The 12,437-nt window shown below is 40.7% G+C and overlaps 1 protein-coding gene and 1 long non-coding RNA gene across 12 annotated transcripts in view; one reads left to right on the top strand and one right to left on the bottom strand.

Moving 5' to 3' along the window:
• LOC135272314 (uncharacterized) overlaps positions 1–12,437 on the bottom strand; it is a 57,052-nt gene that overhangs the window by 34,457 nt on the left and 10,158 nt on the right. For 7 of the 8 annotated variants that reach the window (XR_010340464.1, XR_010340465.1, XR_010340467.1 and 4 more), the window contains exon 2: positions 4,299–4,416. This is a non-coding gene — a long non-coding RNA (uncharacterized LOC135272314). Of the gene's footprint in view, positions 1–3,603; positions 3,691–4,298; positions 4,417–12,437 lie in introns of those variants that run through there. The other variant, XR_010340462.1, reaches the window with a different exon arrangement.
• FMO5 (flavin containing dimethylaniline monoxygenase 5) overlaps positions 1–12,437 on the top strand; it is a 39,709-nt gene that overhangs the window by 23,468 nt on the left and 3,804 nt on the right. For all 4 annotated transcript variants that reach the window (XM_012471983.3, XM_012471985.3, XM_012471982.3 and 1 more), the window contains 2 exons: positions 4,359–4,711; positions 12,114–12,186. In XM_012471983.3, coding sequence (XP_012327406.1) covers positions 4,359–4,711; positions 12,114–12,186 — 426 coding nt within the window. The remainder of the gene's footprint in view (positions 1–4,358; positions 4,712–12,113; positions 12,187–12,437) is intronic.

Below are 12,437 nucleotides of genomic sequence, written 5' to 3'. Positions count from 1 at the left end.
AGTTGGTATTATTTTTGTTTCACACTGAGGAGGTCTATGCAAACCTACCCCAAAGGCTGAGGAAGCTGAGAGGCTGAAGAAAGAAGCTGACAAATTCAGTTTCTTAGAAACATTTAATAGGGACTGAAGAACAGAAGCCACGTCTGTGTCTCAGGCAGTGGGGAGACAAGATGTTAGATCCCCATACCATTATCTCCCCACCCAGGATACAATGTGCCTTATATCCTATAAGGGAGGGGCACATATGCTTCAGAGAGAATGGGTAGGAGTTTGCCCTATGGGTGGGATTAAAGGTAAGTACATGCTCTTAAACAACAGAGTAACTGGAAATCTCAGAGGTATTCCTGGAACTGAGGTTGATCAGAAGTCAATATAGTAGATTAGCTTCTAAGATGGAGTTGCTTTAGCCGCCACAATTTTTTTTTTCTTTTTTTTTTTTTTTAGAGACGGAGTTTCGCTGTTGTTACCCAGGCTGGAGTGCAATGGTGCAATCTCGGCTCACTGCAACCTCCGCCACCTGGGTTCAGGCAATTCTCCTGCCTCAGCTTCCTGAGTAGCTGGGATTACAGGCACGCGCCACCATGCCCAGCTAATTTTTTGTATTTTTAGTAGAGACGGGGTTTCACCATGTTGACCAGGATGGTCTCGACCTCTTGACCTCGTGATCCACCCGCCTCGGCCTCCCAAAGTGCTGGGATTACAGACGTGAGCCACCGCGCCCGGCCCTCTTTTTTTTTTTTTTTTGAGATGGAGTTTCGCTCTTGTTACCCAGGCTGGAGTGCAATGGCGCGATCTTGGCTCACTGCAACCTCCGCGTCCTGGGTTCAGGCAATTCTCCTGCCTCAGCCTCCTGAGTGGCTGGGATTACAGGCATGCGCCACCGTGCCCAGCTAATTTTTTGTATTTTCAGTAGAGGCAGGGTTTTACCATGTTGATCAGGATGGTCTCGATCTCATGACCTCGTGATCCACCCGCCTCGGCCTCCCAAAGTGCTGGGATTACAGGCGTGAGCCACCACGCCTGGCCCACAATTTTCTATCTACATTTTACAAATATAAAAATTAAGACATAGAGAAACTAAGTAATTTTCCTGAGGGCAACATGAGTAATAAATGGCAGACTCAATAAATGGATCTTACCTTAAATACTCTAATGAGAAGAAAGAGAACAGAGTATAATAAAGAAATACACAGAGTGCTATGAAGGGTGAGGAGCCAGGGAGGGAAAACATTCTAGAGACTGATTCTAAATTTATTTTACCTGCAATTTTTTATTTTTTAAAATGTTCAGATCTATACAAAAGTTGCAAAATAATAAGCCCAATCAGAACCCATATACCCTTCACATGGATTCATTCACCTGTTAACAGTTTGCTGTATTTGCTTCCTCTGCTTCCCCCTCTCTGTAGAGAGATCCACACATATAGAGCATACATACACAAGTACGTTTTTTTCCTGAAACCATTTGGGTACGTTGCAGTCATTAAGACACTTTAAATACTTCAGTGTATATCATATAAGAAAAAGGGCATTCTCCTACATAACCATCATATAATTATCACACTTGGGAAATTTAAAATACATTATCTAATACATTGGCAATATCCACAGTTGCCCCAATAATATTTTATATGGCTTTAAAAAAATATTTTTAAATCTAGTATCCCATCAGGTAATCAATCACACCATTACATGTAGTTGTCATGACTCTTTAATCTCTCTTAATCTGAAATAATTCTCTCTTTGACGTGGGCTTCCTTTTTAAGAACCCAAGGCATTGTTTTGTAGAAAGTCTCTCAATTTAGACTTGCATAGTCTTTTTCCTTTATTATACTCAGGTTAAATGTTTTTGACACACAGACTACATAGGTGATGATCTCAGTGGGTCACATCAAGAGCCACATGAGGTCAGTTTATCCCACAGTAATGATGCTAAATTTGATGACTTGTATAAGGTGGTATAGATACCACCAAGTTTCTCCAGTATAAATATATTTTTCCCTTTGAAGTTAATCACTGGGGTGACATTTGGGAGACTGTGTTTCCCAAAAACCTTTCACCTAATTATTTTAGCATGCATGTTTTTGGTGGTTGCAAAATAAATTGAGGCTTTGTTGAATATAGGAGATAGCCAAACAAATAGAGTAGGGGAATAGCATTCTAATTATAGGAACAAAGTCTTGGAATAGCAAAAAATACCTGCATGTGGTCAGGTATGGCTGGACCATATAGCAAAGATGGAAGAGTGACTGAATACATGTCCAGGTTCATCAGGCATGAAAACCTTTGCTCTGCTAAATAAAAAGTGTGGAATGAAGACAGTCCAAAGCCATTCAAGATTTAGGCAATGGAGTTACATAATAATACATACATTTTAGAATGACCATTTTGAAAATAGTGTGGGAGTGGGATGGGACAGCAGGTCCTAAAGACAACTGTATCATCCATCTGAGATAAAGAGTAGATCAAACTATTCTGGTGATGTAAGAGGAGAAAGGGAAAAGGCTTGGTCACCAGATGTAAGACTCATGTTTTTCTGGGTTGGGCAACTGTATGGATGGATGGTGGTATTGCTGGTGAAAGGGGTAAGTTTGGAGAAAAAGATGAAATCATGAGGTTGGAATGCAGAACACAATCGACCTAGTGTCAAACTGTAACTAAATGCAACAAACCAATAGTGGTAATTTAAATATATAAAATTCCTGAGGCCAGGACAGCTCTGTCTGAAGTTGAGTTCACTTAGTATTCAGGCATTAAGACTGTTTTTCAGGCCAGGCGCCATGGCTTGTGTCTGTAATCCCAGCAATTTGGGAGGCTGAGGCGGGTGGATCATGAGGTCAAACATTCGAGACCAGTCTGGCCAACATGGTGAAACCCCATCTCTACTAAAAATACAAAAATTTGCATTTTAGGCATGGTGGCGTGTGTCTGTAGTCCCAGCTACTTGGGAGGCCGAGGCAGGAGAATTGCTTGAACCTGGGAGGTGGAAGTTGCAGTGAGCCAAGATCATGCCACTGCATTCCAACCTGGGCGACAGAGCGAGACTTTGTAGAAACTCTCTAAATTTAGACTTGCATAGTTTTTTTCCTTTATTATATTCAGGTTAAATGTTTTTGACACATAGACTACACAGGTGACGTTGATCTCAGTGGGTCACATCAAAGCCACATGATGTCAGTTTATCCCACAGTAACGATGCTAAATTTGATCACCTATATAAGGTGGTATAGATAAGGTGAAAAGGAGTAGGTCTTTTTCAGAAGAAAAAAAAAAAAAAAAGACAGCTTCTTAGAAAGATCCGTGACACTGGAAACCACCCTTATTATTATTAAAAGAAAGTAATGTGAGGCGAGGCCAGGCGCAGTGGCTCATGTCTGTAATCCCAGAATTTTGGGATGCCGAGGCGAGTGGATCACGAAATCAAGAGATCAAGACCATCCTGGCCAACATGGTGAAACCCTGTCTCTACTAAAAACACAAAAATTAGCTGGGTATGGTGGTACACTCCTGTAGTCCCAGCTACTCAGGAGGCTGAGGCAGGAGAATAGCTTGAACTTGGAAGGCAGAGGTTGCAGTGAGTGGAGATTACGCCACTGCATTCCAGCCTGGGTGACACAGCAAGACTTCATCAAAAAAAGCAATTACTTTTGCACCAACCCAATGTTTCCAGTATCTGTGTCCTATGCTGTCCCTAGGAAACAATAACAGGCCCAAAGTACTCCAAGATAATTCATTGAAAACAACTTTGAGATAAATTCTAAAATCCTAGGCTGTGTAACATTGGACAAGTCACGTAACTTTTCTAGGCCTCAATTTCCTCATTTATAAAACCTGGATAATGACACCTATTCTGCTTCCTTCATAGAGTTTTGAGAGAGTCAAATAAGTTAATGCATGTAAAAGCAACTTATAAAGGGTAAATTGCTACATACATGTAATTTATTATACAGTTTGGAAAATAGTGGCCTAAAGCTAGCTCTTGAGCCTTTGAAACTGGAAAAGAGACTGAACAGAATGTTGACAGTTTAGTTCTGTCAGGCTTCTTGATATGAGGATAGAAACTATTGGCCTGTGACCTTATCATATCACGTACAGAACATTACTGTAACTTGAGAAATCATACATGCACTCCTCAGACAAGACTCTTCTTCCTTCACTCCTCCAACACTCTCCCTTTCAGTGCCATCCAGGGTCCAACTTCAGCTCTGATCTTGATCTGTACCAAGCTAGTGTAAATCAGACCTTTCCCAAACTTCATGCATTGACCAAGGTGAAGATTATTGGCAAAATTTTACTTACATGGCACTGATTTCTCTTTCTCTCATTTCTCCTTCACTTGATCTTTACCACCACTCACAGAGCTCTGAGTCAGCATCCAACCGTAAATGATGAACTGCCAAATCGTATCATTTCTGGCCTGGTGAAAGTGAAAGGAAATGTGAAGGAATTCACAGAGACAGCTGCCATATTTGAGGATGGCTCCAGGGAGGATGACATTGATGCTGTCATCTTTGCGACAGGCTACACCTTTGCCTTTCCTTTTCTGGAAGATTCTGTCACAGTGGTCAAAAACAAGATATCCTTGTATAAAAAGGTCTTCCCTCCCAACCTGGAGAGGCCAACTCTTGCAATCATAGGCTTGATTCAGCCCTTAGGAGCCATTATGCCCATTTCAGAGCTCCAAGGACGCTGGGCCACTCAGGTATTTAAAGGTAAGTCCATGCAAATAGACTACTTAATTACTTGGTGATATGTTTACCTCTGTTTAGGTACTTGTTTTTAAATAGCTAGAGACAGCATGTATGATTACAGCAGTGCCTAGCACAAAGTTGGTACAGAAAAATCTATTTTTGAGTGAATCTAAAGTAGCCAATTATAACCATGGACATACATCATACCTGGGAAATTTTTCCAAGCTATGCATGCTTTGATGCCATCCTTGCTGATGCTTATTTAGTAAGTCTGGGGTGGGGCAGTTATAAAATCTTTGAGAAAAATGTTCCCCAGTGATTCCAATGTGCACTCTAAATTAGAATTTACTCATCTAGATTTTAGGCAACTGGCATATATTTGTGAAGTAAAATAGGTTTATCTTTTTTCATTATAGATAAAATAAAATATAGAAATGGTATGACTTGATTTAGGCCAAAAATTAAGACCTGGTTGGAGACTAGTTTATAATGTAGGGTAGTCAACCTCCCAAATTCTGTTTCCCTATATTTTCCCTCTTTCAGTTTTGGCTAGGAGTACATGAAAAAAAAAAGGGGGCGAGTAGGTTTAATATGAGTCAGTAGAATGATATAGCTTCCAAAGAAATAATTATATCTAGCATCATTAAAAACTATAATTTTTTTTGGACTATCAACTTTAACACCATTGCTTCTTTAACAACATTACAATTGTTCTCTAGACTGGCCAGACCACACCTAATGATACATTTTTATTATTTATTTATTATTATTATTATTTTTTGAGACAGAGTTTTGCTCGTTACCCAGGCTGGAGTGCAATGGCATGATCTTGGCTCACCGCAACCTCTGCCTCCTGAGTTCAGGCAATTCTCCTGCCTCAGCCTCCTGAGTAGCAGGAATTACAGGCACGTGCCACCATGCCCAGCTAATACTTTGTATTTTTAGTAGAGACAGGGTTTCACCATGTTGACCAGGATGGTCTCGATCTCTTGCCCTCGTGATCCACCCACCTCGGCCTCCCAAAGTGCTGGGATTACAGGCATGAGCCACCGCGCCTGGCTAATGATACATTTTTAAAGTGAAGCTGAAGTGCATTAAATAAGGAGAGAGAAAAATGGTTTAAGGGATTTGAAAACATGCCATCTGAAGTACAACTGAAAAAGCTGGAGAAAGATTTAGCTTGGAGAAGATAAACTTCAGGAGAGCTATGAGAGTTCCCTTCAAATATCTGAAGGAATGGTCCATGGAAGAAGGATTGGATTTACTCAGTATAGCTTCAAAGGGTCAAACCAGAATCAAGGAGTGAAATCTTGAGGGTTGCACATCAGCTTACCATTAAGAACAAATCTAAAACCTTTTTCCTATCAGCCTGTGCCATCTCATGATGGGACTGGCAGCTTCTGAAATTCTAAGCAGAATAGGAAAAGGATGCCAAATGACTGGGTGCTCATTGGGCAGGGGGCGGAAGGGGTATGAAGTAAATTCAGGTCTCAGAATAGAGAGAAACAAGACGGTGTTTAAGGGTCCTTCCAAAGAAATTCACTGATTCTTTGGTTGTTATAACAAAATTTGCTATTGTTACTAGCAATCAATTAAAACTATTCAGCGTTCCTGTTGGAATTACAGCTTTTTTTGTTTTCCCTAGTGAAAATCTTTATGGTAGCAGAGAAAAAAAGAAGCAATGGCGTTAAAGTTGATGGTTCAACAACCTTTCTAAATTTCTCCAAATTTCTTTTGTTTTTTTTTTTTGAGATGGAGTCTCGCTCTTGTTACCCAGGCTGGAGTGCAATGGCACGATCTCGGCTCACCGCAACCTCCGCCTCCTGGGTTCAGGCAATTCTCCTGTCTCAGCCTCCTGAGTAGCTGGGATTACAGGCACGCGCCACCGTGCCCAGCTAATTTTTTTGTATTAGTAGAGACGGGGTTTCACAATGTTGACCAGGATGGTCTTGATCTCTCGACCTCGTGATCCACCCGCCTCGGCCTCCCAAAGTGCTGGGATTACAGGCTTGAGCCACCGCGCCCGGCCAATTTCTCCAAATTTCGATCACTCCCAGTCCTATCCAGCAGATTATGTACTACCTGAGAGCACTATGCAAGTGGTCAAATGCAAATAGCCCATTAGGCTGGCCTAATTCTAGTCATATTAAAGTGACCTTTCAATTGGGTCAATTAAATCAAGGGAGAATGGTTCATTAAAACAGGCTACAGCATCTTACTACACTTTAAGCAACTGGGACTCTTTTTCAGGACCAAGTAAATTATTGAGGAAATAGGAGTATTTGCAAGACTCTGCATTATGACTATGAGATTAGGGGATCCTAGGGAAAATGTACAAAAAATCCAGCTTCCTATGCTAGCAGAAGCCTCGTGCTAATTTCTCCAGCTTTTTTCTTTTTTCTTTTTGAGATGGAGTTTCACTCTTGTTACCCAGGCTGGAGTGCAATGGCACGATCTTGGCTCACCGCAACCTCTGCCTCCTGGGTTCAGGCAATTCTCCTGCCTCAGCCTCCTGAGTAGCTGGGATTACAGGCATGCGCCACCATGCCCAGCTAATTTTTTGTATTTTTAGTAGAGACGGGGTTTCACCATGTTGACCAGGATGGTCTCGATCTCTTGACCTTGTGATCCACCCACCTCGGCCTCCCAAAGTGCTGGGATTACAGGCATGAGCCACCACGCCCGGCTCCTCCAGCTTTTTTCTAATACCTGAAAGGAAGAAATCTTCAGAGTTCTGTAACTCTACCAGACTCCCAACAGGAACTCTGGTTTTTTATTCTGTCCATGGCCAATCTGTCTGCCTCCCACATTCTTACCTTTCTCTTCCCTGAATTCTCCCTTCACTATGCCAATTTAAAACCCTTTCGGTTAGCCAGTTTTTCCCATTTTTTCATGTCTGCCCAAGAAAGCCTGCCTCCTTCCTTGTCTGTCCCCTACCAAACCTTCTTCCCCTGTTGTCTGGAATTATTGTTCTCTTGCAAAGAAAATATTCTACTCTTTTCTGGAACACTGAATTTGCTTCCTTGCCTTGACTGAAATGAAACACAGTTTGTTTTCTTTGCCTCTTTTGCAGCTCTTGCAAGTGTTTTATTTTCACTCAGCAACTTTCTTTCCCTGAAAACTACATCAAGTTACACCAGCTCTCTGGATCACAAGAAGGCAGTATGTCATAGCATGGCATTCAAGTTCCTCCACAAATTGGATACAGCCTCCAATTTCAGGCCCAATCTTTCACTAGTCTTTTTTTTTTTTTTTTTAAAGACGAGGTTTCACCATGTTGGTCAGGCTGGTCTTGAACTCCCGACCTCAGGTGATCCACCTGCCTTGGCCTCCAAAGTGCTTAGATTACAGGTGTGAGCCACCACGCCCAGCCATCTTTCACTAGTCTTTACCATACTTCCTGCAATACTCCAGATGCACTGGATGACGTACCCACTAAGCAGCAAACACAGCAGGTACCCTTGTACCCTGTGCTTTTGCTTCCACTGTCCTTTCTTCTTGGGATGCCCTCCCTTTACCTTTTATTTGTATAGAAAAAGTCTATGTGTATTTCTTCCCTCCCTTAGTAGTATAGTGTTAGCTCTTTATGTAAAGGATGCATGTTTATTTCCCTTTGTATTGCAAGCCTAGACAAGTGCCTAGCACATAAGAGGTATCTAATAAATCTCTATTCTAATAAATACCAGTTTAGCCTTGAGGTAAATGAAGTTCTAAATTCTCTTGTAGAAACTTCTTATCTGAGGATCTCAGCTTATGGGCTACCTTAGCCAATTTCGAGTTATGTTAACACTGGACTGGAATTGCAGAATGGCAGCCAGATCTCTTCTCTCATAACATTAGCTATACACTGAAATGTGGAGGGGCGAGTCAGGATTACACAGATACAACCTGCTTTAGGCTGACAGCAGACTGAAGGCCTACGACCACAGAAATATAGTTCAGGCTCTCTTCCTTCCCACCTTGTCTTGGATCCATTGGAAGATCTTCCTCACAGTTCTTCAACATTGTTCAGATAACATATACTGACCTCTTGGCATGTACCAGGCCCTCTGCTAGGGGCTAGAGATGCAAATGCGACCAAACAGAAAATCCCCATCTTTCTAGAACACAGAGTCAAGCAAGGAAGACTGTATTAGTCTGTTCTCATGCTGCTATAAAGAACTGCCTGAGGCTGAGTAGTTTATAAAGGATAGAGATTTAATTGACTCACAGTTCTGCATGGCTGGGAGGCCTGAGGAAACTTACAATCAGGGTGGAAGGCACCTCTTCACAGGGCCGCAGGAGAGAGAATGAGTATGGAGTGAAGGGGGAAGACCCTTATAAAACCATCAGATCTCGTGAGAATTCAGTATCACCGGAACAGCATGAGCAGCATGAGGGCAACCACCTCGTGATTAAATCACCTCCCACTAGGTCCTTCCCATGATACATGGGGATTGTGGGAACTACAACTCAAGATAAGATTTGGGTGAGGACACAGCCAAACCACATTAAAGACAGACAAGTAAACAGACACTTATTGATTTGTTCATTCAGCAGATATTCATCTATATCCTAAGCAAGTGCTCCAGTAACAATGCGGAAGAGCTGCTATGGGAGCAATGGGCAATAAGTACCCAATTTTCCCTACAACTACATAGGAATTTACTAAAAGGACAAGGAAATCTTGGCCATGGAAGGGAAATAATCACTACTATTTATGCAAAGTTAGAGAAAAGTGACAGAACAAATAGGGTTCTGGGAACTGCAAGTAGTTCAAAATGCTGGTAAATAAAGTGTTATAGGAATGAAGGAAAATGAAGCTAGAGATATTCACAGGTAATATCAAGAAGTTTGCATTTCATATACACAGTAGATACCCACTGAAGGATGTTAACTGGAAGAGGAGTCAAATCATGTTTGCAGTTTAGAAGATATGTTAGAGGGGAGTGAAATGAGAAATAGATCAGTAAGAGCCTGTTGTAAAAGTCTCAGTAAGACATCATGAGGGCTTTAGACTAAGGTAATGACAATCTAAAGGAATTGGAGGAGCCAGACTTAAATGAAATTTCACAGGCAAATCTGAAGAATTTGGTGTGACAGAAGCATGTTGGAGAAGAGAGACAGAAAAGAATCTGTTCAGGTGTTGAGGCCATTCATTTGAATGGGAATCTAAGATGGGGAGCAAGACATGGAGGGAGATAAGAAATATGCTAAAACTAATGTGTCTAAACAAAGAAACACTGCAAAAACAAAATTTATGAAATAAGACCTAACTGCACCACAGGGTATACAGGTAAAAAGATGTGTACATCTTTAAAATTTTTTAAAATTTTTTTACATTTTTTCACCCCATGAGATCTAGACTAAGATGTATATACATCATTATTTATCTATATATAGACAGATAGATAAATAAATAGGTAGGGTTTTTTGTTTTTTTTTCTTTCTTTTATGAATTGGGATTGGAATCACAATCAAGAAATAGAACTCCTCCTTCATGTTTCTAGCTAATAGAAGTAAAACCTGTGTTCAACCTGAGAAAGCTGATTAAAAAAAGAAATTAAACTTGTGGTTTTAGAGAAGTAATTTGGAAATTAACTTTAAAATGCATTTCTTCAAAGAGACCTATGATTAATCTTAAATGAAGCATTTCAGTATTTCCTAATTGATTTGTGAAGATAAGTAATAATTCCCATGGTTAAAATGTAAAAACACATGGAAAACCACAGAAGCCTATTTCAGAGTGTTGAACTTCTGAGTTCCATATTTTAAGAGGGATCCACCAGGATAGTTATTAGAGTATGCTCAGGGAAGGGCGACCAAATGGCAGAGAATGTGAAACCCATTATATGGGAAACTTGCACTGTTTAGCCTGATAATGAGAAGCCTTAAAGGAGTTATGATAATTGTTTCCAAATGTTTCAAGAGCCGTCATGTATTAAGATCAAACTCTGTGGCTCCAGCAGGCAGAACTTGGTCCAATGGTACAAAGGCAAAGAGTGAGATCTTGGGGTTAATAAAAAATAATAATGTTCCAGCAGCTAGAGCAGTCAAATAATTCTGTCATCACCTCAGATATAATTATTGTAGATACCCATCACCAGAGATGTTTAAGGAGGAATGAGATAACCACCAGGTTAGAGTACTTGTAGAAAGAACGCTTGTATCAGGTAAAATATATTACAATTCTGAAATTTTATATTCCACAATTTTATGAAATATAGAATGTAATTCCAGTCAACCTTAGGACTGGATGTGGCCAAAATCTTCTACATGGCATAGTCCTAGTTATAGGGGCATACAACTAATTGTTTAAGCTTAGCATTATTCATACTGACTTATATTCAGCCTTTGTCTAGTCCTGTCCTTGGTATATAATTCCTACTACTGGAACTGTTTGTGTATTGTACTTAAGTTTATCAGTCAAGATTAGGTATTGGCCAGGCGCGGTGGCTCACGCCTGTAATCCTAGCACTTTGGGAGGCCGAGGTGGGTGGATCACCTGAGGTCAGGAGTTCAAGACCAGCCTGGCCATCATGGTGAAACCTCATCTTAAAAAAAATAAATAAAAATAAAAAAATAAAAAAGATTAGGTATTAGGAATTCCTCTTGGCCTTAACCTCTACCCTTATCAAAGAAACAAGTTTAGAAGGTGAGGTTTAACTTCCACAGGACTTTAGGCATAAAACGTGATTAAGATTTTATTTTGGCCGGATGTGGTGACTCACACCTGTAATCCCAGCACTTTGGGAGGCCGAGACGGGTGGATCACCTGAGGTCAGGAGTTCAAGACCAGCCTGACCAATACGGTGAAACCCTGTCTCGACTAAAATTACAAAAAAATTTAGCCAGGTGTGGTGGTGTGTGCCTGTAGTCCCAGGTACTCAGGAGGCTAAGGCAGAAGAATCACTTGAACCCGGGAAGTGGAGGTTGCAGTGAGCTGAGATCACACTATTGCACTCCCCGGGTGACAGAGTGAGACTCTGTCTCAAAAAAAAAAAGATTTTATTTTTACTTCCTTCTCTTTCTGTGACATAAGGCCTCTTTGTTATCAAGAATACAGGTACAGGTGTGTTTCCCTACTCCCCTGCCCTTTAACTTTGTAAATGATTTTCCATATACTTTTAAGGCCATTTTCTCATATCTATATATTTTTTTCCCAATTGAAAGAGTACATTAAGGAGGAGGCAGATATTGGTTGGAAGTCAGAGTAGGGGAAATCTCTTCCAAAGCAGACTAAGCACAGTAAGCTACAGATGTTAATAGTATATTGTGGTGGCGGTAGAGTAAGGTGTTCAAGTGGACTATAACCTCTTTGAGTACAGGAAACTATCCTGTATTTCTCTGAATTCCCCATAGCATAGTAATTGTTTATAGGATTATAGGATTATTGTTCCTACTGAGGTAATTTTACAGTTAAAATTTTAATTTTTATCTTTAGGGCTAAAAACATTGCCCTCACAGAGTGAAATGATGGCAGAAATATCTAAAGCTCAAGAGGAAATGGAAAAAAGGTAAGAAAATGTCCTAGGAAGATACATGGTTACTATTTCTACTTATTTTTATTTTTATTATTTTTTGAGACGGAGTTTTGCTCTTGTTACCCAGGCTGGAGTGCAATGGCGCGATCTTGGCTCCCTGCAACCTCCGCCTCCTGGGTTCAGGCAATTCTCCTGCCTCAGCCTCCTAAGTAGCTGGAATTACAGGCACACGCCACCATGCCCAGCTAATTTTTTGTATCTTTAGTAGAGACGAGGTTTCACCA

This window comes from Aotus nancymaae, unplaced genomic scaffold (assembly GCF_030222135.1).
Source record: "Aotus nancymaae isolate 86718 unplaced genomic scaffold, 86718_ANA_hifiasm-v0.15.2.pri h1tg000108l, whole genome shotgun sequence".
Lineage (NCBI taxonomy): Eukaryota > Metazoa > Chordata > Mammalia > Primates > Aotidae > Aotus > Aotus nancymaae.
Note: the sequence above shows the minus strand (reverse complement) of the source record. Positions and strands in the feature narration are given on the sequence as shown.